Genomic DNA, 24,958 nt, shown 5'->3' with positions numbered 1-24,958 from the left:
TTTGCTGTGATTAATCGCAATTAATCGCATTTCCCCCAAACTTATAATCATCCATATTTAAATGTAGAATCACTAATTAAATTAAACACACAAAAAAGGGGAAAAAAAGAAAAATGTCCACACAAATTGGACAGAAAATAGCCCTATATTAAAATATAAAACACCAATATATTATTCTTCATTCACTCCTATGCAACTGACTAATTATCAAAATAAAGTAGTCATACAAAGCTATTATTACCAGAGCATGTGATCAGAGCAGGTCATTTTACCATTGTTGCCCAGCATGGCTATACCAGCTCATCAAACAGAAGTCTACTACTGAGAAATTTCACGTTATTTGAGCGGACTTTGCTTTTCCAGTGCGTGATCGGTAGCCAACATGATTGGAGCGTTTGGGCCGTTAAGGAGCAGAACACGGAGCGGAACATTGAGCAGAGAGCGCAGTGCGCCGACACACACACACACACACACATGAACCATGAAGAGAGGCGCGCCTGAGAAAACGAGCGCGCCGGGTTGCGTCGCGTCGCTTCTATATGAGCGCGCTTACCGCGCGCCCACATTTGAAATATTTGCATGTGAATGTGAATGTGAAGTGAACGGCCCCTTATGGCAACGTGACATTAGCCTAATCAAAAATATTTCCATTTGCTCTTTCCTTGTCAACAAGTGGATTCAGAGCCATCGCATTAGCAGCGCCGCCGGTCGCCATGTTTCAGTGTTTTTAGGTGTGTAAGTGAATGTCGTGATATTACTGATCATGTGAAGATTTTTCAGCGGCGCTGAAAATCCAGTGGCGGCGCTGCGCCGCTGCCTAATGCATTGTTGGGGAAACACTGCCCTTTATTTAGTCCTTTACATATCAAATTGTTTTCCAGCTTTGATTTGCATCAAAGTTTTAAATTGGATTAGTTGTGACAGAACTGCTAAATTCATATCTGGGAAAAGCTGAAAAGCCTTTTGTTTCAAATATATTTATTCTATATTAGAGAGGTTTGCAGATGCATTTCACAGTCCATCTGTGGAGCCATAAACTTTCCAGGCTTGATGAATCCGATTCAACCAATAATCATCTCATCAGCACCTTCTCCAGTGGTTTATAATGAAATGAAATTGCATTTCAATGGATCATTATGTACTGTAACTGTCACACTGAGTGATGCAGCTAATGATCGGTTACACACTAATGCTGGTGTATTCTCTGTGGATCTTTATCTTCTCGTCTACCACACATGCACATGTGAGAAACACGCACATACACATATAAGAAGTGTTTTAATGGCTGACCTTGATCAGGCAGGCATTGGATACCATTTGCTTTGAGTCCACGATGTCCACCAGTGGTTCTTTCATTGCTACGTTCCTGATGCAGGTCATGTCAAAACCATAAACATTCTCCCACCCTGCTCAAACATAGACACATTTGATTTTTAATAAACAGAGCATGACTAAGGCCCAGAAAATACTCTACACGAATGTAAAGATCAGCACTCTATTTCATGTCTCAAAATGTATTTCCAATTTATAGTGCAAGAAATATGTACTGTAGAAGATATTAGCATAAACTATCCTATGGTTTTCTCTTGCTCACTTTAACAGTTTGAAGAAAATCTTCCTGAACAAGTCTGATCTTATGATTAAAGCTGCGCTATGTAACTTTATTATATATATATATATATATATATATATATATATATATATATATATATATATATATATATATATATATATATATATATATATATATATATATATATATAGTATTTCACAAAATTACTGGTTTCCCTAAATTTTTTATCTAACAAGTGCTACCTAGACTTCTTTCAAAAACATTAAAAAAAAAAGTAATCTTACTAACCCCAAACGCCTGAACGGTAGTGTATAAATCAAACATTTAGTTTGTTATAGTAAATGTATTATAAGCTTTTTTAATACGTTTTTAAAGAGTCTTTTTTTTTTTTTTTTTTGCAGGAAAATCAAAATCAATATAACAAGAAGATACATTTACTTGAGAAATAACACGGCATAAGATTGCTGCTTTCATAGATTGTAACTTTTATCTCAAGTATATTTTGTCTTAATATATTGGCAAATTTCCCCCTCATTTGTTTTTAACTTGTTTATGCTTAAAGAAGTGAAAAAAAATCTGCTGATGAGATCTTTGTCAATGACACTCAGGATCTGTTGCGCACCAAATCCTCCACCATCGTCCTGTCAGTCATCTCAAGTGAAAAGTGAGTACTGACTCCAGCTGAACTGAGCAAACGCTTTCAGTTTATAATTGTAGCATATGCTGTCCCAACTGAACAAATTTTTTTTTATTTCTATTTAAAAGAAAAAAAACGACAATGGGGTGGTGCTGCGGCGGGCAAGTAATGTAATCGGTATACTGTCGAACATAGTGTAACACAGACTACCACAGCAAGCCTAGTGTGTGTGTGTGTGTGTGTGTGTGTGTGTGTACTGGGACTCACAGTGAATCTTGAAATCCTTGTACTGCCTGTCTTCAATGGCCACCACATAAAGAGCGGCCCTGTCTGGGAACATCAGACCTCCAGGTTTCTAAAGATGAAGAACACAGAGTCTATGTTCACTCTCTAGAGACATTGGCTGTGCACATATTCTCACACAAAACCATGCTTCCTGTATTACACACACACAAACACTGACCAGCCACTTATCTCTGGCGTAGATGACCGTGTTCAACATTGACTCATAAAAAAGGCAGTAGCCCATCCACTCTGAGATGATAATGTCCACCTGATCTACCGGCAGCTCCGTCTCTTCCACTTTCCCTTTAAAGATGGTTATAACTGGAACACACAGACAAATAAGGCCATGCTTGACAGATCCTTTCTACTCTTTGAATTTTTAAGGTCAGTTAAAAGATGTGGGTCAAAACATGTGTGTGTGTGAGTGTGAGAGAGAGAGACTCCAGCTGAGAATGTAAAACATCAACTTTTATTGCACTTCCATGAAGAGATACTGCAGTGGTCTAATGCCTGAATGAAAACTGAGCATGTTATAGTGATATTATGTTCTAGGTAATTAAAAGAGCCATAACCTGTTAGCAATGTGCTGTTTGCTTGCTAACCGATGGCTAACTGAAAACAAAAAGAAAGGGAAATGTTTAATTGGACCATTTTTAGCTTTGGTAATAAGTGATGCATTTTAAAAGATCTTGACATCTTTCATGATAATAATACATGATCATTACGCCACTGTGCAGCAATTTTTTCCCCCATCATTACCAATCAGATACTGAACAGAATTAAAGTTTTAGCCAATCAAATTTTTTTTTTTATTGGATAGGATTCTATTTGTAATATTTTTGACAAATAAATGTAGCCAGGGTTTGAAATTAACCCCTGCCAACCTGCCAAATGCGGGTAAAAATCAACTGTGGCGGGTAACGCTGTCAAATCACTAGCCAATTTGGCATGTTACTTTGTTTATTCACTTTGCTGGGGAAGTTAGTGTAAACCAAATCTGCGCAGATTTAGCGCAAGTACTCAACTCGTGAGTCAAGCTATATATAAGCTATAAGCTGTGACTTAGTAAATTCATTTCATTTCTTTTTTTCCTTTTTCTTTTGGCTAGTAGAAGTTCTGAATGGCCGGTAACTTAAACATTTTGTAGCCAAATTGGCTGGTGAGTGAAAAAGTACATTTCAAACGCTGAATGTAATATTCAATTTAAAAGTTTCATCATGCATACTACATTTCTATATTTTGTCTTGCTAGTAAACCAACACTTAAACATCTTATTTGGATGTCAGTAAGATTCAAGTGACATTAAAGACATTACATCACAATATATTTAATATATATAATAAAAAAAAATACTGATTAACAGTTGTTTTTGGAAAGACCGTGTCCTTTATAGTCATTTTATCATTTATAAAGCAGAATATTAGACATTTAAATTCTCTCTTAATATTCAGATTACTGCAGAGGTTTTAAATTAAGTATATTTAGGAGGCTGAATAGAAGAAAGCTTGATGACTACTCTATATCCTTTCAGTGTCTCATCCTATTCGTCATTCTGCTTTTCTCACACACCCACACAAGCCAGCCAACTACACAGCAAACACACACTTCTACAACATCGACACATGTTGCAATCTGCTTACCACTGTCCAGATGATTGGCCTTGATGATTTTCTCAGAGTATTCTGATATACTTGAGCATTCAATCTGAGAAACAAAAAACAAAAAACAGAACAATATAAAAATGTAACTTACAGTTGTTATTCCCCGCTGTCTTGTGCTTCAAGCACATAAATTAATGGTTGGTTATAGGTGCTGGTTTAAGTGGTAGACAGTGTTTTACCTTCCCTATCTATATATCCTCTTTCAGACAAGACATAGCTTATAGAAACACTGTGATTTGGTTAATGTTGAAATAATTGGTTCCTAGCAGTCACCATTATGTTCAGTTTAGCTCATTTCATGGACTTTTAGTTTGTATTAAAAATGCGCATAAAAAATGTACGTGCTAAATGGAGCTCAATTGATAAGAAGACATGCGCATATACTACGATGGAAACTATAAATCCTTCAATGCGAAACAAAAAAACTTAAAATAAACTTAACTAGAAAGCATTCACAAACATCAGGCATCCGAATGCAAGATAACATGAAAGCGTCATGCGTTTCGTCATTTAATATGTGCGATAAAAGAGCCACAGTGGCTTACCTGATTGCAGCAACTTCCATTTTTATTACAGAAACGTTCAAAACTTCCCCGACACAGCAACACTGGCTCAACCAATGGCATGAGTTTGTGTTGGGACGTTCTGCTTTTCTGACCAACGTCACTATTTTTGAAGTTCTGTTTGGTTAGTCTAGTGGTGCTAAAATAACACAGAGCTACACAGATTTAGAAGTTTGCAAAAATGTGTGTTTGTCTGTGAAGGATAGTTAATTGTTATATATTATGTTTTGTTACACTACCATTCAAAAGTTTGTGGCTGGTGAGATTCTTCAATGTTTTTGAAAGAACCCTCTTATGCTCGCCAAGGCTGCATTTATTTGATAAAAAATACAGTAACAACAGTAATATTGTGAAATATAATCACAATAAACTTTTTTCTATTTAAATATATTTTAAAATGTCACATGATCCTTCAGAAATCATTCTAATATGCTGTTGGTGTTAAGGAAACATTTCTTACTAATATTAATGTTTGTGGAAACTGCAATATGAGTTTCTTTATAGGATTTTTTTTAAATAGAAAGTAAAACAAACAGAATTTATTTGAAATAAAAATATTTTGTTCTCAAGCACACATAGTAACAGGGCTGTCAGTGGCCCGAGGCTGAAGGGAAGAGGAGGAGTGAGTAAGTAGGAAGCTGCCAGCAGTATAAGTGAGAGGTTGATTCCTGACAGCACAGATCCTTCTGCCTCATGACATCCCTTGGGTTTTCTCAGCGATTGTTTGCGTCCAAAGCCATCGCCGTCAACTCCAGTGTTGCACGGGGAGTCAGTCAGCATCGCTTCAACTGACAAACTCTCAGAAGCCTCGCTTTCTCCTACATGGCAGCCCCATCGGTTTATGTAAAAGTTTCACGTACTGCAGTGGGTCAGCATTGAGTTTAAAAGTAATCAGAGAAGCCCATAACACAGTCAGCACATTTCCACTTTCAGAAGAAAAGTTTTTGATGTGCATGATCAAGATGAGAGGAAAGTGCCTGGGCCTGACCTGCAGTAAACAGAGATGAAGGGCAAAACTTTGCAAACATGACAAGTTCAAATATTATATATATATATATATATATATATATATATATATATATATATTATATATATAAAATATTATGAAGTATCTTGTTAAGCATTAATGGACTTCCTGGTTTAATGCATGTTGTCAAAAAAAAAAAAAGTTCACAGTAAAGCTCTTATAATGGAAGCATATAGGGGAATTATCACCCTACGTCACACGGCGTCACGCAGGTTCTTCTGCGCATGTCGGGACCAAAAGTGGTAAAAAAAAATACGCAGAAAACATTCCGAAAACTAAATATAAACTCAAATATATATAAAAAATTTTTTAAATCGAGCTATTAGTATTATTCTTATCCGTATCTGTGTAATGATCAGCTGTTAAACGGGTCTTTCTGCAACCACGATGCGCGCGCATCCCGGATGTTTACAAACCTATAATTGGTCTATAGGTTTTTCCATCAGGGTAAATGTTATACAGTTCCATTAGCTAATAAACCCATGGCATGACATGTGAGGACACAAGAAAAGGACTGTTTTGCAAACTGAGGGAAATCAAAATAATTTCAGTGATAAATGACACCAAGTTATAGGTGCATGTTACATAACGTGTATGCTATAGGGCTGCATGCACGATATATAAAAATTAACGAAATAAAGCAAATGTGCATATGGCAATGGTTTGTGATTAATTAATGATTTAATACTCCAAAAAGTCATTTATAGTTAAAGTTTTGTGTCAATGCAGTTAGCATAGCTACTGGCACGCAGATATTAGATTTATTAACAAAGTTTGGGAGGAACACGTTCAAATTATATATATATCCCGTCGATGATGCGAGAGTGACTCACTCCAGTGACTCACCCCCTCCCCCCAAATCAGCGCACCGTCAGCTTTGCTCTCCGCAATTTTTTTGGGGGGGTTGTCAGTATCGTTTCATTGCTGCTGTCCCACGTTGGTTTGCAACTTTTTGGGGGGAGTACTCTGGTTTCGGGCCAAAATACTGAGCTCGGAGCCTCCTCCTCGGACAGCACGCCAAATACGCATACTCTTTTACTCTATCTGATTATTTGTAAGTGTGAACTATGAACTATGAGAACCATGTCTATGCTCTTTAGGTGTCTTGTAAGGGGATTATTTGTAAGTGTGAACTCGTGAATTGGGATATGTCTGCGTGTGTGTGCATGATAGCATGCGCGTGCTTTGACGCAAGACAATCAACAAGCCGCGATGCTCTCGTTGCAAACTAATCTGAGAAGATGAGTCAGCCCGAGGCACTCGCAGCTGCTGCTGCCGACGATTTAGTGACAAAATGAAAAGCACCTCAAAGTTATGGCAGTATTTTGGTTTTAAAAGAGATGAACACATGCAGACTGAAGTTATTTGTAAAACATGTAAATCTCAAGTAGCAACGCGAAAGGGAAACTCTGCAATCTTTGCAGTCACCTAAAGACGAAGCACAACAATTTGTATCAGCTATGCTGGGCAGAAAAATCTTCAAGCACAGGTGAATCAACCCTCGTTCCTGAACCTAACACTCCATCGCATCAAACATTGAAATATTAACACCGTATCCTGCAAGCTCCTGGCATCATAGAGAAATAACATGCTATCTGGCAAAGGATATGGTTCCAATCGCCATAGTCGGGAAACCAGGTTATGTGCATTTGATGAAAACCAAAGACAAATGGTATAACATTCCCTTTCGCTCTTATTATTCCCAAACTGCTATCCCCCAAATGTACGAGCATACTCTTGACCATGTCAAGTTGGAACTGAGAGATGTCGAACATTTTGCATGTACGACAGACCTCTGGTTAGAAAACAACAGAGCTGTACATTAGTTTAACGGTTCAGTTTATTGACCAAGACTTTAAAATGAGAAGTCTGTGCTCACAGACTGAATATTTTCCCAGTGATCACAGCAGGACAAAACAGCTCTGGGACTGCGAGAGGCTTTGTCTGGTTGGAATTTGAGTGAGGCGTATCTAGTGAGTTTTATCATGGACAACGCAACCAATATAATTAAAGCTATTGGAACATTTCTCCCATAGCTGGAAAAAGAAAGAAGCACTGAAGAAAGCACAGAGCGAACCTGCCAGAATATAGTCTGATCACAGAGTGCCCAACACGATGGGGCATTAAGCAGCAAATGTTGGAAAAGATACTGGAACAGCAGAGGGTATTGTCACAAATTCTCTCAGAAAATCTGAGTACACGACATCTGGTTGAGGCCCTTGAGTCAGTAAACAAGGCATTGAAGCCACTTCAAGAGTTTACTGATGCTCTGTCTGCGGAGGACTACATGAACATTTCTTATCTACAGCCAGTTCTTCATTTACTGAAGACAAAAACAGAGAACACAGTGCTGTATATGTGGATCACCAACCCGATCTCATGGCAATTCGTACGTATTTTACGAGGTGGCTAATTTGTATGAATTCATACGACCTCATTCGTACGATTTTTGATAAATCATACATATTTTACGAGTTGCCCAATTCGTATGAATTCGTATGAATGACCTGACCCTGCCCCTAAACCTACCCATGACTGGGGTTTAGACAAATCGTACGAATTCGTATGAGTGAGGTTGTACGAATTCGTAGCCACCTCGTACTCACTCGTACGAATTGGTCGTGAGATAGCGTTGGGATCACACAACCCAAACTCTGCTGAACATTGCCCCTTTTCTTGACCCAAGGTTAAAAAAAGACTACATTTTTGAAGAAAAACTGCCACAAATGAGTTCAAGGGCAATATCAGAAATGAAAGCAATTCAGAAGTTAAGAATATTTTAAATGGAAAGAATGATTTGAGCTCTTGAGTGCCTCCATGCTTTATTATTAATTAATTACTTTCTTTTCTGGGAGGCACAGCCTGCTGTTGACGTCCCATCATCAGCAGGGGCTGAATCAGGGAATCAGCCAAGGCAAAGTGCCATAGCCACAAGTGCAAAGAGGATGAAGTCTTTAAAAAGCCTTTTACAGACCTCAGTCACATCTACATCTCCGTCTGAATCCTCTGACCAATCATTGAAGCAGAATTTGACAACTACATTCTGATGCCGAAACTCCACACTGTGTCTTTGTGTGTCTGCCACCAGCACACCCTCTGAAAGACTTTCCAGCACATCAGACAATGTTATTATATGTCAACACACATCTCTGAAACTAAGCAAAGTGGAAATGCTGGTTTTCTTGTCCAAAAAAATCTGTAACAATTTTAGTATGAATGCTGAAACGTGACTAAGCAAGCAGGGGTGTAACCAAATTTGCCCATCCATCTCTGTCCATCATCATGGCCTCCTAATCATCCCCATATATTGGCTCCAACACTCTGTCCCCTCTCCACCAATAAGCAGGTTTTTGGTGGGCGTTCTGGTGCAATATGGCTGCCGTCGCATTATAATATAGTACTTGATGTTTTCATGTTGATATACAGGTAACTATACCAAGTTGAGAAAAGTGTTGGTGGTATTTAAATTGTTTTTCTTGTTTGTTTGTTTACATTGTTAAAAATCTGATTTGTTTTATGCAACAGTAAAACGTGGCTGTTCACTTTCAGAAGTTGTAGTGATGTTTTCTTTTCCCTGAAATAATGTGAAATAGATACTGTATGCTGGTCATATATTTAAAAAATTGTTTTATATATATTTGAATTGATTTGAGAAACTTATAGCATTATTGTATCGAATATCGCATTATTTATCAAGTTATTGCATATCGCATTTTTCTTCAATATCATACAGCCCTACTACAGTATACACCATGTGAAAGCAAATAAATATCTAGTTTTAAACCTCATAAACATCACTACAAAGTGTAGTATTAGCATTTACATTTATGCATTTGGCAGACGCTTTTATCCAAAGCAGGTTATATTGTATTTCATGCTATGCAATTTATCAGTTCATGCATTCCTGGGAATCGAAACACTGATTTTGGTGTTGCTATAGCGCCATGCACTATAAAAAAATTAATAAAAATTAATATTAGTCACATGATCAGCAGATGATAGGTGCAAAACAATAAACTACTCAACTTGAAATCTATATTGTTGTTGTTATGTCCCATCAGCTCATATTTGAGTCTTTGTGACTTGATAGACTAAAGAATTGAAAAGGATTCGTTTTTGTACTACTCTGATGAGATCCTCCAACGTCCGTCTTGTCGTTTTTTGTAATCATATCAATCCATATCATTGGCGGTCTTCCTCTGCACCTTGCACCCTCAGATTGTGATATCCTTTTCCAGTGATCTTTCCCTTCGAACCATGTGGCCAAAGTATGACAAACACAGTTTCATAATTTGTGCTTCGAGTGGCATTTCCGGTTTGATTTCCTCTATGATTGACTTGTTAGTCCATTTCGCTGTTCATGGCTCGCGCAGGATTCTTCTCCAGCACCATATTTCGAATGAGTCAATCTTCCTTCAATCTTCCTTCCGGATTGTCCAGCTTTCGCAACCGTAGGTGACAATCGAGAAAATGAGGGTCTGAAATATTTCATCTAGAGGCTGCATAGCATATATATGTGTGTGTGTTTAAGATTTACATGTGTGTGTGAAGTTTAAGATTTATATATAAGTTGTTATTTTTTTAGGGTTTGATGAGGCACTAATTGTCTATACACAGTTTGTTCTAAAGTATTAAACTTTGGTGTGTAACTCATTCTGCTTCATTTAAGCTGTGATTTTTGCCTGGCAGACCTATAAACTTACAATGAAGCAGGGACAAGAACAATATATTCATCTTATTTTTCAACGCACCTGAAAAATCAAGACATTTGAATTTGTATGACTTTTGATTCATTAAGAATCAAGAAGAATAACAAAGTGCAGTAAACTGTAAAACCATTTGTGCTATGAAAGTGTGTGTTTATGATTATGATAACACATTTAAATAATATGATTTGGCTACAAAATGACTAATAATGGCCACAGCTGCTCTTACATTAAAAATAAGGTGGATATCAATATCAAAATACCATGCAGAATACCCTAGTAGTGTGGCAGCCAATTTTGCACAGGAAAGCAAAGTGTAAAAATCTAGTTTATATTCTGCACTGAGCAAGTGTTTTTCGTTTGCGATGAGCACTGTAACATAGACACTGAGGAGAGTTTGCGCTCTCTGGCATTTGATGAATATGATGAAGCCATTCAGAGAATTGTTCATTATCACAGTGCAACTGGATAAGAGCAGCGAGGTGCAAATCACATCAGCTCAATTACAGCAGAGACCGCGACTCAGACAGACACCAACACATGGCTAGGCTTCCCGAGGTAGTTTCGTTCTCTTCTGAAAACTGAGAAAAGCTCTTGAACATTCTGTCCCAAGAGGATGGCAGGACACATAAAATCGAGTTTTTTCTCTCCGTTCATACTCTAACTTGGCTTAACAAGCTCTGGCTTTAGTTCCCAAAGAGAAAGTGCAAAACAAGCACCACATGGTTCATGCGGCCCTTCTGACCTTTACTGATTTCTTTGGTGTGCCTTTTCCTCAGATTTATCCGAAGAGCCAATTACCACATCCTCACAATGTAGTGTGTTAGAGCCTGATACATCAGCACGACCAATATAGGCTGCCCGCTAAAAACCTTCACTAACCACTGGGGAGGAATGCATTAAGGGGGAGAGGTCTGAATGGACAGGTCAGGAAGTGAAATGGAATGGAATGAAATCGGGGAATTGCAAGAAAGAAAAACAGAAGGGGTCCCTTATAAAGTACTATGGTGGTGTCATGGTATAGTGATGCTATCACATGGTAGTTCAAATCACAGATACCAGTCCTGCAGAGATGTATTTTGAGCCATTCCTCTTCCAGATCAGTGGCCAGGTCACTATCTGATGCTGGTGGAGGAAAATGGTTTCTGACTTGCTCCTCCAAAATTCCCCAAAGTGGCTCTAAAATATTTAGATCTGGTGACTGCGCAGGCCATGAGCGATGTTCAACTTCACTTTCATGTTCATCAAACTATTCTGTCACAAGTCTTGCTGAGTGTATTGGTATGCTACAATGCTGAATTTGGCATCACAACATAATGTTCATTATGAAAAAATGTATATATTTAAAATGACATTTAAAAATCTTACTAAATTATTTGTAAAGCCTAATTAAATCTGTAACTAAACTATACTAATTTTTACTGTAAAGCTGCTTTGAAGCAAGTACATGAAGTATGGTGTAAATATTGCTATATAAATAAAATATTAGCTGATATATAATAAATATTGAATGATAAATTAGTGATAAGGTGTATATACACATATATTTGTGTTAAAATGCAATAATTTTTAACAAACAATTAATTTGTTTGTTATGGCCTTTAAACATATTTTTTTTTCAGTTATGAACTTATATTTATGATCCTTATTAGGGAATAAGTTGGTGGTAATATATGATCATATCTCTCTAAAAAAAAGAGGATTATTCGCTTACACCTTCAAAAGCTCTTGGTGCGACTGCAACACATGATGCTATTTTGGGCTCAGTGGATCATTCCAGCAGGGTAGGAGGCTACAGGCTCATGTGGTTTTAGGCATAAGGAGGGCCGCCCTCTTACCCCATACACGTGCTTGGCTCCGGCCTTGGCAGCAAACATGGAGAGGATGCCAGTACCACTCCCCACGTCCAGCACGATCTTGTCCTTGAAGATGTGTTTGTTATGGTACATGGAGTTCCTGTATGTCATCGTCCTCACTTCGTCCTTTAGCATTTCCTGTACATCCATGCAGGCACATACAACTTTTAACTACTTTGTAACATGATTGTGTTTCAAATTCTGGTGAGCTGACTACCAAGACAACGTTTGAAAACGTTTCTTTAACAGAAAAGTACCATAGTAAAATCATGGTTGTTTGGGCACGGTACCATGGTTTATTGTTCCTTTGTGTGCCATTTAAATACAATGATATATTGATATGGTAATCACTGGACATGGAAATATCTTTTGATTTGATGCATCATTACACCTTGTAACGGCCTTTTTTAGAAAGGGTATGGGCCCATGAATGCTGTCTAGGTAGATAAAGTATCTCACCCGGATTTGAAACACAGGCAAAAAAAATCAATAGTTTTAATGATGTTTAACCTATAAAGCCTACTGTATCAAATTTGATTACAAGATTTCTAAGGTCTCTTAGAATCAAAACATTGCTAAAAAAAACCTGTTATACACAATCTGCTACATGCTTTCTGTCATTTGACATACATATATAGCTACATATATATATATATATATAGCAATTAAAAGGCCTTTAAGTATACCTCTAAGAATGTGGCACATGTGTCTTTTTGCAGTGAAATCTTTACTGATTTTTAGTAAACATAAGAATAACTTTTATGTTGTTAGTAATAGTAATCAATAAAAATTATATACAGTAATCTGCCAATAGATAGGTGAAGATTTTGGGAATTGTAGGTGCGTTTGAAAATGCCAACGATAAGAAAGCATCATGGTATTGTCTTGGTTTTTTGGACATGATTTTTTGAAGTACTTTGGAGTACCATAAAACTATGGTATATTACAGTAATATACATAATCATTCACTACCACGGTTATTATTCAGCATTATTGTAAAAACATAAAATAAGACGTGGATCTCTGACAACCTGTGAGAGCGTAAAAAACTTGCTGTCACCATTACAGCATGTCTCCTCAGATCTATGCAGCTTTTTTTGGTGTACGCCTCTGTCACATTTAGATGAGAGAAGGGAAAAAAAGATCTGACCTATATACTAAAAATGAGTCTGAACAAAATTAATCTTGCAGGTCTCGCCTGAACCTTCCGTTCTCTGCACTCTCTCATCCTAAAATTCAATGACACCCCCACCCCGTCCCTCTCTCCTGCTCCATTTCTCTGCATACTCTGCATTATATATAACTCCCAGCATAAATCAACATGACTGATGCTGATTACCCTGAGTACTTATATCCTACAGTACATCATATGTCTCAGCATCTATGTTAAATGCAAGCATCAACTGCTCTGAGGTGCTCATACCTCATGAATACCGAAGTGGGCATACGAGTCAAAATAGTAATCCCTGGAGGTCATCTCATCGGGGTTGAGGAACTTGGCCATCTTTCCTCTGCCGGGGCAGCTGGGTAAGCTGGCTGAGTGAGGGGTGTGAGGTGTGAGGGACGGGTGTGTGGGCCGCTGGGCATGATGGACCGATGACACTGGTTTGGGCAGGGGAGAAGGCTGGACCGACTGGGATGGGGCGGCACTCAGGGGCTGTTGCTAAAACGGGGAGAACAAGAGAAATTCTCATCATGGTAATGTAAAAAAAAGATGGTATACAGTGGCACCAAAAAGTATTTTGACACTTAAACCATCCTTACAATTTTTTGAATGTTGAACAAAATATCAAACTAGGAAATATGGACACATAATGCAAAAAATGCTAAAAAATTATTAAATGATAAAACAATAGATATACTGTTAAAAATAAAGACAAAAGTATTTGGACACCTCCTGGTTATCAAACATCTGCTGGGACATCTGTGTGAACTTGAGGGAACTGTAAAAAGGTCTAATGTCATTTTTTTGCATATGCCATTTGGTTTGACATGTTTCCATTGCAATAACATTTGTTCACATAAGTGTCGAAATACTTCTTGAGGAGTGACTGTATAATTTAAATGTAAGGTATTTTGAGATTATTTGTTATATTATGTTTATTTTTTTTTATTTTTTTTATTTTATAATGTTTTAATAAACGTATTTTGATAAATAACATGAATTATAATTGATGTACTTAATTAAAATAAAGTCACAATGCAAAAACAAATCATAATGGTCCTAAATCAGGATCTTTAATATTTCGTTTTTTGTTTTGTTTTGTTTTTGTAAAAAAAGGAAGGAAAAGTTGGCACACCACAGCTCCAAAATAGTACAAATATTGATTTCATGTTCTCACCATAGGAGACGTTTCGAGCCCAGTGGCTCTTCATCAGACAATGAACATATACACTGATAAGCCCTTAAATACACCACAGAACTACATCACATGATCACATTTATTTTGTGGTTGAGCACTCTCATTGAGCTTTTTAACCGTTAGATGCACGCACTTTGTATTGAATCTTTGTTTTTGTCACATTCAGGCTTGACTTGATAATCCAAACAAAGATGCTTGATGCAGAATAATGATAAACTTACAATCAATAAACACCTGAAACAATACCGATAAACACGAAACTTCAACACAAGACAATGAACAGAAGATAACTGAGGGTTTAAACACAGAGGCTGATGAGGAACAGGGGCCTGTTTCAGAAAGGAGGTTAAGTGAAAACTCTGAGTATGTTAACCCTGAAATGAGGGAAACTCTGAGTTTTCTGTTTCAGAATGGGAGGTATGTTAAACCTGAGAAAGCAGAGTAAGTCAAGCCTGTTTCAGAAAGAGAGGTAACTTATACTCAGAGTCAGTTACCATGGTAACTTACTCTGTGAACCTAACCTGGTCGGGAGCAGGTTTTCTTCAGTAAACCCAGAGTTTCTTTCGGTCTCCTCCCCTTTTTAAAGAGGAAGTGGTGTTTAAACACCTCATTCATTCTTTCAGTACATTTTTATTAATAAAATTAATCTTTTATTAATAAATAAAATATTGCTTTTTTTTTTTTTTTAATAAGATAAAGTCTATATAACTCCTTAACTGGCAACTGAAAACACAGTAGTATATTAGAGTTACATAATGTAGTTCTAAACAAATTCTACAGAATTAAACTGTGGCATTTACTGGAAATCACTGAACTGTTCATCTGTGCAACAGAAGTTGATGGACCGTCCTCCACCTTCCACACTCTGGGGGCGCGGGGAGAGATAAGAATACCCGTTTATACTTAGATTTAAACTTAGATTTAGACTTAGATTGAAAAGTAGCTTTCCTGTAGCTCAGTGGTAAGAGCACTGCGTTAACAATGCAAGGTTGTGGGTTTGATCCCAGGGGATTGCACATACCTATGTATAAATGTATAGGATAATGCAATGTAAGTCGCTTTGGATAAAAGCGTCTGCCAAATGCGTAAATGTAGATTCTATAGGCTACTCCACATAAAAATGTGAAAGAATGTGTAGACACATAATGTTAATCTCTGTAGCAGCAGAAACTCTTTATCCCCATGTGATGAGCATTTGGTTGAGTACACTTTATAACACTATTTGTCATAATTTCTGGTGTATTGAGTAGGCAACTTACAACTACCTGGGTTTCTGTTGGGACAGGAGGCTCCAAAAGACAGATATTACCATCAGAATCTATTGGGACCAACAAAAATCCTAACCCAAAGTAAAATAAATGGAAATATCAAAAATAGCCTATATCAAAAATAACACATATGTAAACCTCTTACATTTTATGAAGGCCCTTGGATCTTTGGGAGTGACTGGCTCTGAAGTCCGTCCAGGAATTCCCTCAGCCAAAAATGCTGCTGCACTGCTAGACACTGGATGCTTTAGTTATTTAATATGTCACATGTTTGTAAAGCCAGGTAGCCTACACTGCAGTAGGCCTTACTTGACTGAATTATGTTTTTATATTTAAATTTCAGCTGCTGCCATGTTCTTTTAATACCTGCAGGATTGCCCCTACATGAAAATTAAAATTAGGTTGAATAACATACTGTTCTTCCAGTTTCACCTCTGATATTATAACAGTTGGGCAAGTTACTTGTATTACTAACTACAAATGACATCTTCAACATTGTAATTAGATTAATGTAATAATGACTATCTTTAGAAATTATTGGTCTACTTATTACTAATTACTAAATCCCATGTCAACCTTAAACACTTGAACAATACAAGGAGAGACAAGAAACAGCACTTTTAATGCTTTCAAATAAACAATATACAATTGCATGAATTATTCTTGAATTGACCAAAGTGTGTAGAGGGAGAAGGTTACATTAAAAATATAACTTTTAAAAATGTATGTTAAATAGCCTATACAGAATTGTTCTATAGTCTAATACAATTACATCAGATTTAACTTTAAATTACAGAAGAATTAAGAGTAATCCCTTTAATTAAATTACAGTATTTAGATTACTTGGTAATTAATTACACCCAACACTGTATAACAGTAATTAAAATGTGAAGAAATATGCAGACCTCTTTTTGTCTGGCGCTGTTGCCATGGTGACTCATAATATCTGTGCTCCATTGATAATGGCTTTTTATAGTTGTGGCGCACGCGCTTAACTCAGAGTCAGTCAACTCAGAGTTGATTTAACTAACTCATTTCAGCTGTTCTGAAACCAAAAACTCAGAGTTTCCCATCTCAGGGTAAGTCAACTCAGAGTTCAAGTTTTAACTCAGAGTTGGTTGAACCTCTTTATTGAAACAGGCCCCAGGTGAGACACTAATCAATAAAATGATTAATCACTATGACAACCAAGGAAACAAAAAACAAAACAGGACAAGGGAAATAGGCAAAACGGAACAGAAAGAACTTCAGACTTAGGGTACGTACGTTTACACGACAACAATATGCTTGAAACGGAGAAGTTTTTCCTTTGAGTTTTCCGCGTATAGATGACACCACTGTCAAAACTATCCCCATTCACACTGATCCGCGTAAACGACTAAAAACTCTGTATTCTGCTGCCAGGCCATTAGATGGCGATGAACACTATAGACTGAACACGTAATACGAATGTGCATGACATCATCGTCTTTAGAAATTTGCGTTTTTGTTGTTGACACCGTTTTCAAAAACTTGCAGGCACCCAAAACGCCGTTGTCGTGTAAACAAACGGCCAAAACGCATAAAAAGTTCTATGTTTTTAGTTGAAAACGGTGTCGTGTAAACAGCCCCTAAGAGTTCCAACACACACACACAGACTAAAACTGGGAGAGTTTTGTTTTGGGGTGAAATATGATCTGGACATTAATTGATGAGATTAAAAAAGCTAAATGAACAGTGATAATACAGTGCTGTTTAAAAATAGTCCAGTCCAATAATGTCTAGCACTTGTCTCTCACATTTCTGAGACCTGGCAGAGGTGTATTGTGCCTTAAGAGCAAATGGAGTGCAGGACAGTTAGATTGCTGTGGAAAGGACTTAAGACAAGTATTACATATGGTAAGCCTCTCTGGCTCTGATTAGATCTTCTACGTCCTGCAGAGAAGCTTGGCCCTTCCTCAACCTGGCAGAGAAAATGCTAATGAACCATCATCCCACATTACAGACAACAAACGGGTATAAACGGGCCATTTGAGCCACTGGAAGCTTTGACACACACACACACACACACACACACACACACACACACACACACACACACACACACACACACACACACACACACACACACACACACACACACACACACACACACACACACACACACACACACACACACACACACACACACACACACACACACACACACACACACACACACACACACACACACACACACACACACACACACACACACATATATATGTGTGTGTGTGTGTGTGTGTGTGTGTGTGTGTGTGTGTGTGTTTTATGTACAGTATTTATAAATGTATAAATTATATCATATATCATCTCTAATGTTATTGAAAATGAAGTTATAAAATATTAATTTATTTAATGTCATATATATCTTATATCTATAAATGAAGACTTCAGATGCAAAAGCCTCTAAGTCCGTCTAAAGTTTTTGTTTAATATTAACATTTTTATCAGGCTCCATAGTACGGGCATTTCTGAATGGGCTGAGGCTGGAATTTTGTGAGTTTGAAGTGAAATTATTTGATGAGCGTATACTATGTGCGGAGAGCATTCACTCAATATTATTATCTCATTTTTGACAGAGGTGGCTTTTAGAGGCTTTTGCATCAGAGGGTCTTCATATATATATATATATATATATATATATATGTATGTATGTGTGTGTGTGTGTGTGTGCATGTATTATTTTATATAATATCCTAGATATAATGTTTTCTCATATATTTCTCATGTTTTGCAATTTTGTGATAGTGAAGATATGTCTTTGTAAAGTGTGCAAATCGGTATGTGTGTGTGCAGCCTTTTAGCTCAGGGGATTTAAAATAATGAGTGTCAGCAGAGGGGAAGAGCAGCTGTATCAAGAGGCATGAAGGTGTTCGGATCTATTAGAAAGACCGGAGAGGGGAACTCATGTCCTTGCCCCTCCAGTCAGCTAACAAATCTCATTTCACATTCTATTTTTAACCTCAACAAATGGCACATTTCGGCAACATTCCACCTTTCAACCATGCTCTTGAGAACTCTAATCGTTTTTTTCGTGACATAACTGGATTGATGTGTGTAAGGGGAAAATAGGTGCTCTTGGGATCCTTTCACAAATAGAACTGCCATAGCTTTTCTCTGGTGTTAGTTTATGACAGGGAACAACCTAAGAGTTTAAGAGTTGTTTTGCATTGCATTTCTAAATCATTAATGTATTCAGAACAGCTCTAATGAATTTTGCAGATTCATGGGCAGCACTCTCTGCTTTGGCTGGGCATAATGTAAAAAGGCTGAAACTGCTAGTGTGCATTTCAGAGCTAAGTGGTGTATTCTCAAGGAAGAACCATAACTGTAAGCTTTATACTTGTGAAACCCACTGCTGACCTTGAAGAGTACAACAACATCTCTATTGAAAAGGCTGTAAAACATCTCAAATTGTTACAGGTGAGGCTTCCTCTCCGTTTCCTCCGGATTACCAGAATACTGACTATTGCTATTCGGACTACAATTCCCATAGGCCCTCAGACCTGGGACTGAGTGCGCACGCACCTGCAGTTCATCACACACACACTATTTAGGCACATCACACACACACACCACCATTGCGAAGTCTTGATTTGCTAAGGTTGTCAATTCTGAGCGTTTCTACTGTAGACTGTTTTTCTGTGTTTGATCTTGGACTGCTTCCCGTTGTTTGATTCTCTGCTGCCTGCCTCAACCAAAGCCTGTCCCTATTTACGATTCTGTATTACCTTCTCCAATGCCCCTGCTGTGTCTCGACCCTGTATTGTTTGACTCAGACCAAAATAAAGCTGCAGATGGATTCTCACTCCGCTGACTCTGCGTTACACAAATGACTGCATTCAAGTTCATAGCCATTCAAGAACATTCAGATGCAGATATTGGCAATTACTTAAAAGGATACACTTATTCCAAAAAAGTGTTTTTGCAGCAATGCCATAGTGGAACCATTTTGGGCTTCCCAAAGAACCTTTCAGGGAAGTTCTTAAAATAACCATTTTTTTAAAGAATATTTCAATAATCTGAAGAACCTATTTCACTATAAAGAACCTTTTGTGCAATGAAAAGATTCCATGGATGTTAAAAGTTCTTTATGGAACCAAAGAAGCCAATTAAGAACCAATATTTTTAAGAGTGTAGTTCACCCAAAAATGAAAATTCTGTCTTTTTCTCACTCTCATGTCATTGATTCCAAGTATTAATATATTTTCTTTTGTGGTATTTCTTTTCCTTTTTTTTTTGGCTTTCTTTGTGAACAAAAACTTTCTTCAAAATATCTTCTTTTGTGTTCTGTAGTATAAAAAAAGTCGTACAGGTTTGGAATGACATGAAGGAGAGAAAATGATGACAATTATAATTTCTTTAGTAAACTTTTCTTTTAAAAGTCTTACACTAAAAACACCGCTTCTATCTACTCTCTGTGGAACCCTATTTGACTAACAGCCCTAGTGCAGAGCAGTCTTCAGTGTCTGCTATTTTGGGAGCGGTTTCAGAGGTCAGGCAGCATCTATCAGATGGTTTTAAAGATCCCTTGACATTATACGGTGGCCTACTGCTGCGCTGAACTTTGCGAGGAACTTTTAACAACAGCTTCGCCCCCTTTCTTCATCCTTTTAAGAACATGGATTAGATTTCATGCTTCCATGACTATGTCAATACATTCCAGCTGGCTAATCCCTCATTGAGGATTGCATTAAGTTCAAGGCCACTAATGAAACTGGAATTCATCAAAGCATTTTGCTCAATGGCAGCTCTGGATTGCAACCTCAGTATTGTAACGTGTAGATGAGCACGCAGTGTGTGGTGCGCAGCCACACGGAAAAATCAACACATCACACACGAACCGATTTGACTCCCGAGCATTCCCAGATCAGACGGGAAATCGTGCAAAATACCTCGAGATCAAACGTGACTTCAGAGTAAACAATCATGGCGGACGAAGAGGATGCAGTGGCAATAGTTTGTAGTTTGTTTTTAACCGAAAAAAAACGTTATCAAAAGAAAAGGCGATGATCTCTGACGTCCACCGGACTTTCTGGTGCGCGATGCCGCCGGCTGTTTTGATTATATTTCCCGGTGTTTCCTCGCCGCCTCGTCACCTCGTTTTCTGATTGGCTACACTCCACAGTCCACAGGCTGCGTGCTCGGGGGACACCACACACGAGAAGAAATCGGGCCAAATAAATCCAACATGTTGGATATCCCCGATTTGAGATCGGAGCGGTCCCGACGTCCTTCCGAGCAGACGAGAGCAGCCTTAACACACCACACACGGCAGGAATATCTGATCAGATTATTTTACGATAATCGGAGCATCCTTAAGATTGTCGGAAGGGGTGAATCGGGGCTAAAATCGGCCTAATCCTGCCGTGTGAACCAGCCTTAAGGGCTTAAATACACAGAGTGAGGTAATCAACTGGAACAGAAACAGGTGCGTGACAAATCAGAAACGGTGGAAACTAATAACGACCAGGAACACAAGCAAAATGGGAACAGGGAAAATGAAACCAAAACCTGATGACTCAGATTTTTAGCTTTCTGCCCTACTGCAAACGGACTTCTTTGACATTCGCTGCCCTCCACTAAAACTCTGGCTAAATGCTGTAATGGGACACTCAAGTAGAAGTGCTCACAGGAGTGGGCCCAGGGCCAATTTCGATTTTAAGATGTCTTCCTTTATGACAACACAAAGTTATTCCAAAGCTTCGATACAATAGTTTCCAAGCTTGCAAAATCTCAGTATTTCAGTAACAATAAGGTTTAGAGTCAATAAAACAAGTGCAATTGAATAAATGCTATCTATGTTGTTTTCACCAAATTCAATTCATCTTAAATAAGGGCATCAATACGTTTGCAACACAGGGCTACATTCAGGCAAGGTTCAACTAAAGAAAGGCAATTTTAACCAAAAGTTACATCAGGTTAGTGCAAGTTGTCACATTTCAGGGCAAAATGTCATGTACAGTATGTTGTAATATTATACAGTAAATTAAGTCTGCAATTATTTTAATATGGGCAATATGAAAGATGTTTTTTACTTAGGATTTTTACATTATTGAATATTTTCACAGTATTTAACAAAAAAAATAAAAAAGAATCTTGTATAATTAAAGGTTTAGTCCACCAACCCTCAAGTTGTTCTAAACCTGTATGAGTTTCCTTCTTCTGCTGAACACAAAATAAGATATTTAGAAAAATATCGTATAAGCAGTAGTGGTGGAAAGAGTACGAAAAAAAAAAAAAACATACTCAAGTAAAAGTACCATTACATTCCCAAAAAATTTAGTGTGAGTAGAGTAAAAAGTTATTGTCCAAAAAAACCCACTTGAGTAAGAAAAAGTAGCTTATTTAAAAGTACTCATGAGGAGTAGTGAGTACTGAGCTGTGCATTCTATCCCCTTATAATAAACACTGCACTATAATTAATAAAGTAAAAAAACATTGTACATACTGTAATTCACATAATCTTTTGTTCTTTGTCAGAAAGATTGAAGAATATCTATCATCCATCTTTTTAAAATGCATCAAAACAGTAGGCTACACTCATCACCATTTAAATCATATTGTTTGAAAAAAAAATTAGGTGTATGGCCACTGAGCCTGAGCATGCTATTGTTGCACATAAAATATCAATGTTCATAACTGTGCAAAGAATTCAAAAACTTTTAGAAACTCACACGATAGTTCAGCATCACACACCATGAGATGGGTTAAATAGAGAGAATAAAAAATACGCAATTTCTCTCAAAACCGGTACAAGTTTTTGTGGTTTGATAAAGAAATGAGAATCATTAATATAATCAGTTTACATCACCTAAATTAGGGTGTTTTCCCCAAATCGTGCAGCCCTACTTAAAAAAAAAAAAAAATGTATCATTGTCTTGTGAACTTGTCATTCAGCTTTTGACCAATAGTGATTGGCATGTCAAATCCCACACCTGGTGGGCCTTAGTATTGTGTGTGTGTGTGTGTGTGTGTGTGTGTGTGTGTGTGTGTGTGTGTGTGTGTGTGTGTGTGTGTGTGTGTGTGTGTGTGTGTGTGTGTGTGTGTGTGATTGTCAGGTAGGGGAGGGGGCCCATGAGCTTCAGTGCCCAGGGGCCCCTGGGGGTACTAATCCAGCTCTGCACCTAATGCAGAGTTGTTCCTAATGCACTAAAAAAGGCTAGGATAGTGAGCTAACACTAATAACACTGTAATTCCATTAAATATGTTACAATTTAAACGTAAATGCACATTGTTCTAGAAGGGTGGCATCGTCCCTTACATTTTACACAGCTACATTTACTCAAATTGTAATGCTGATAATATAAGGAAAATTGTGCATTAAATAGGGAAGTATAACCGGGTAAACTTTTACAAAAGAACGTACTCGGTTACTAACGTAACCTCGGTTCTCTCTAGAAGAGGGAACGAGTACTGCGTAAGATATCTTACGCTAGGGGAAAATCCTTTTTCCGCGAGATATTGAAGCCAAAAATTATCCTTAATTTTGTAATAATGCAAAACGCGTTGCGGCAGCATGCAGACATAGGCGAGACAGCTCGCGCGCCTATTGGCTGCTCTGCGGCAACTGCAGCAGCCTATCGAGCGAGGCCTGGCGTGACGCCAGACCCAATCAGGGCACTTCGCGCCCGCTGCGTCACGTCCCGCCGAAATGGGCGTGGTCTAGGCCTATAAATACCGCTCGCAGGCAGCTATTATCTGGTTTTTCATCATCGAAGCAACCAGAGCGTGTGCATGCACGGCAAGATACGCAGTACTCGTTCCCTCTTCTAGAGAGAACCGAGGTTACGTTAGTAACCGAGTACGTTCTCTTACGAGAGGTCTCTCGTACTGCGTAAGATATCTTACGCTAGGGGACCCAATGCAAAACGCCGTGCATGCTGAGATCTGACACCAAAGACCCAAGGGCGAAAGCCCGGGGTACATATAGTGCACAATCACTCAGGGAACTCACAGGGAGTCCAGGAAGAGGGAGGGGCGAAGCCGCACTCTTCCACATATGGTAGCGTCGCTGAGACGCGAATTTCATCATACAGACAGGGCGGGGTACGGCCTGAACTGATGGGGGAATGTGGGTCTTACACAGTTTGCCCAGGCACATCTCGTGCTGCTACTTTTTTTACTGTCGAACATTGAGCTGTGCTCAGTAGACGCAGCATTCTGAGCTGATCGCATTAGGTCAGACAATACTGGTAAACTTAGACCAACAGCAGCCTGGCCTGCAGGGCGGGAACCTCTAGGTTATAAAACCTTATAAATGTAGACGGGGAGGCCCAGCCTGCCGCCATACAAATATCTTGCAAGGCAATCCCACTTGACCAGGCCCACGAAGAGGCCATGCCTCTCGTGGAGTGCGCTCTGACACCCAACGGGCACTGCATGCCCTTGGAGGCGTATGCCAGCGCTATAGCATCAACTATCCATCTGGATAGGCTCTGTTTCGACGCGGCTAGTCCCTTAGAACGTCCGCTAAACGAAACAAAGAGCTGCTCCGTCTGTCTGAAACCAGACGAGCGAGACACATAAGCTCGTAATGCCCTGACTGGGCAGAGGAGGCTCGTGTCTCTTTCCTCATCAGGGACCGGTAGGGCTGACAGGGAGATAACCTGCGCTCTAAACGGTGTGTTGAGGGATTTCGGAACATAACCGTGCTTAGGTTTGAGTATAACTTTTGAGTCATTAGGCCCAAACTCCATGCACGCCGCGCTCACAGTGAGCGCGTGCAGATCCCCTATGCGCTTCACCGAAGCGAGAGCCAGCAAAAACACCGTCTTGAAAGACAGGTGTTTCAAATCGATTGACTGTAAAGGCTCAAATGGCGCACCTTTCATGGCTTCCAGAACCGTAGAAAGGTCCCATACGGGGACTGAGGGAGGTCTGGGAGGATTCAGTCTCTTAGCCCCTCTAAGGAAGCGGATGACTAAATCGTTCCTTCCTATTGACTGACCAAGCGTTGTTTCTGAGAACGCTGCTATAGCCGCCACAACTTTGAGCG

General features: G+C 38.5%; 1 protein-coding gene across 2 annotated transcripts in view; it reads right to left on the bottom strand.

Annotated features, from left to right (window-relative positions):
• The window catches only part of LOC309507549 (protein arginine N-methyltransferase 8-B), a 45,010-nt gene that overhangs the window by 10,996 nt on the left and 9,056 nt on the right, over positions 1–24,958 (bottom strand). For both annotated transcript variants that reach the window (XM_082181830.1, XM_082181831.1), the window contains exons 2-7: positions 13,732–13,971; positions 12,291–12,446; positions 4,136–4,199; positions 2,674–2,816; positions 2,478–2,565; positions 1,291–1,406 (exon numbers count right to left, since the gene is read on the bottom strand). In XM_082181830.1, coding sequence (XP_082037956.1) covers positions 1,291–1,406; positions 2,478–2,565; positions 2,674–2,816; positions 4,136–4,199; positions 12,291–12,446; positions 13,732–13,971 — 807 coding nt within the window. The remainder of the gene's footprint in view (positions 1–1,290; positions 1,407–2,477; positions 2,566–2,673; positions 2,817–4,135; positions 4,200–12,290; positions 12,447–13,731; positions 13,972–24,958) is intronic.

This window comes from Leuciscus leuciscus (assembly GCF_965113295.1).
Source record: "Leuciscus leuciscus genome assembly, chromosome: 10".
NCBI classification, from domain to species: Eukaryota; Metazoa; Chordata; class Actinopteri; order Cypriniformes; family Leuciscidae; genus Leuciscus; species Leuciscus leuciscus.
The sequence above is the reverse complement of the archived record's forward strand: the minus strand, read 5'-3'. Positions and strand labels throughout refer to the sequence as shown.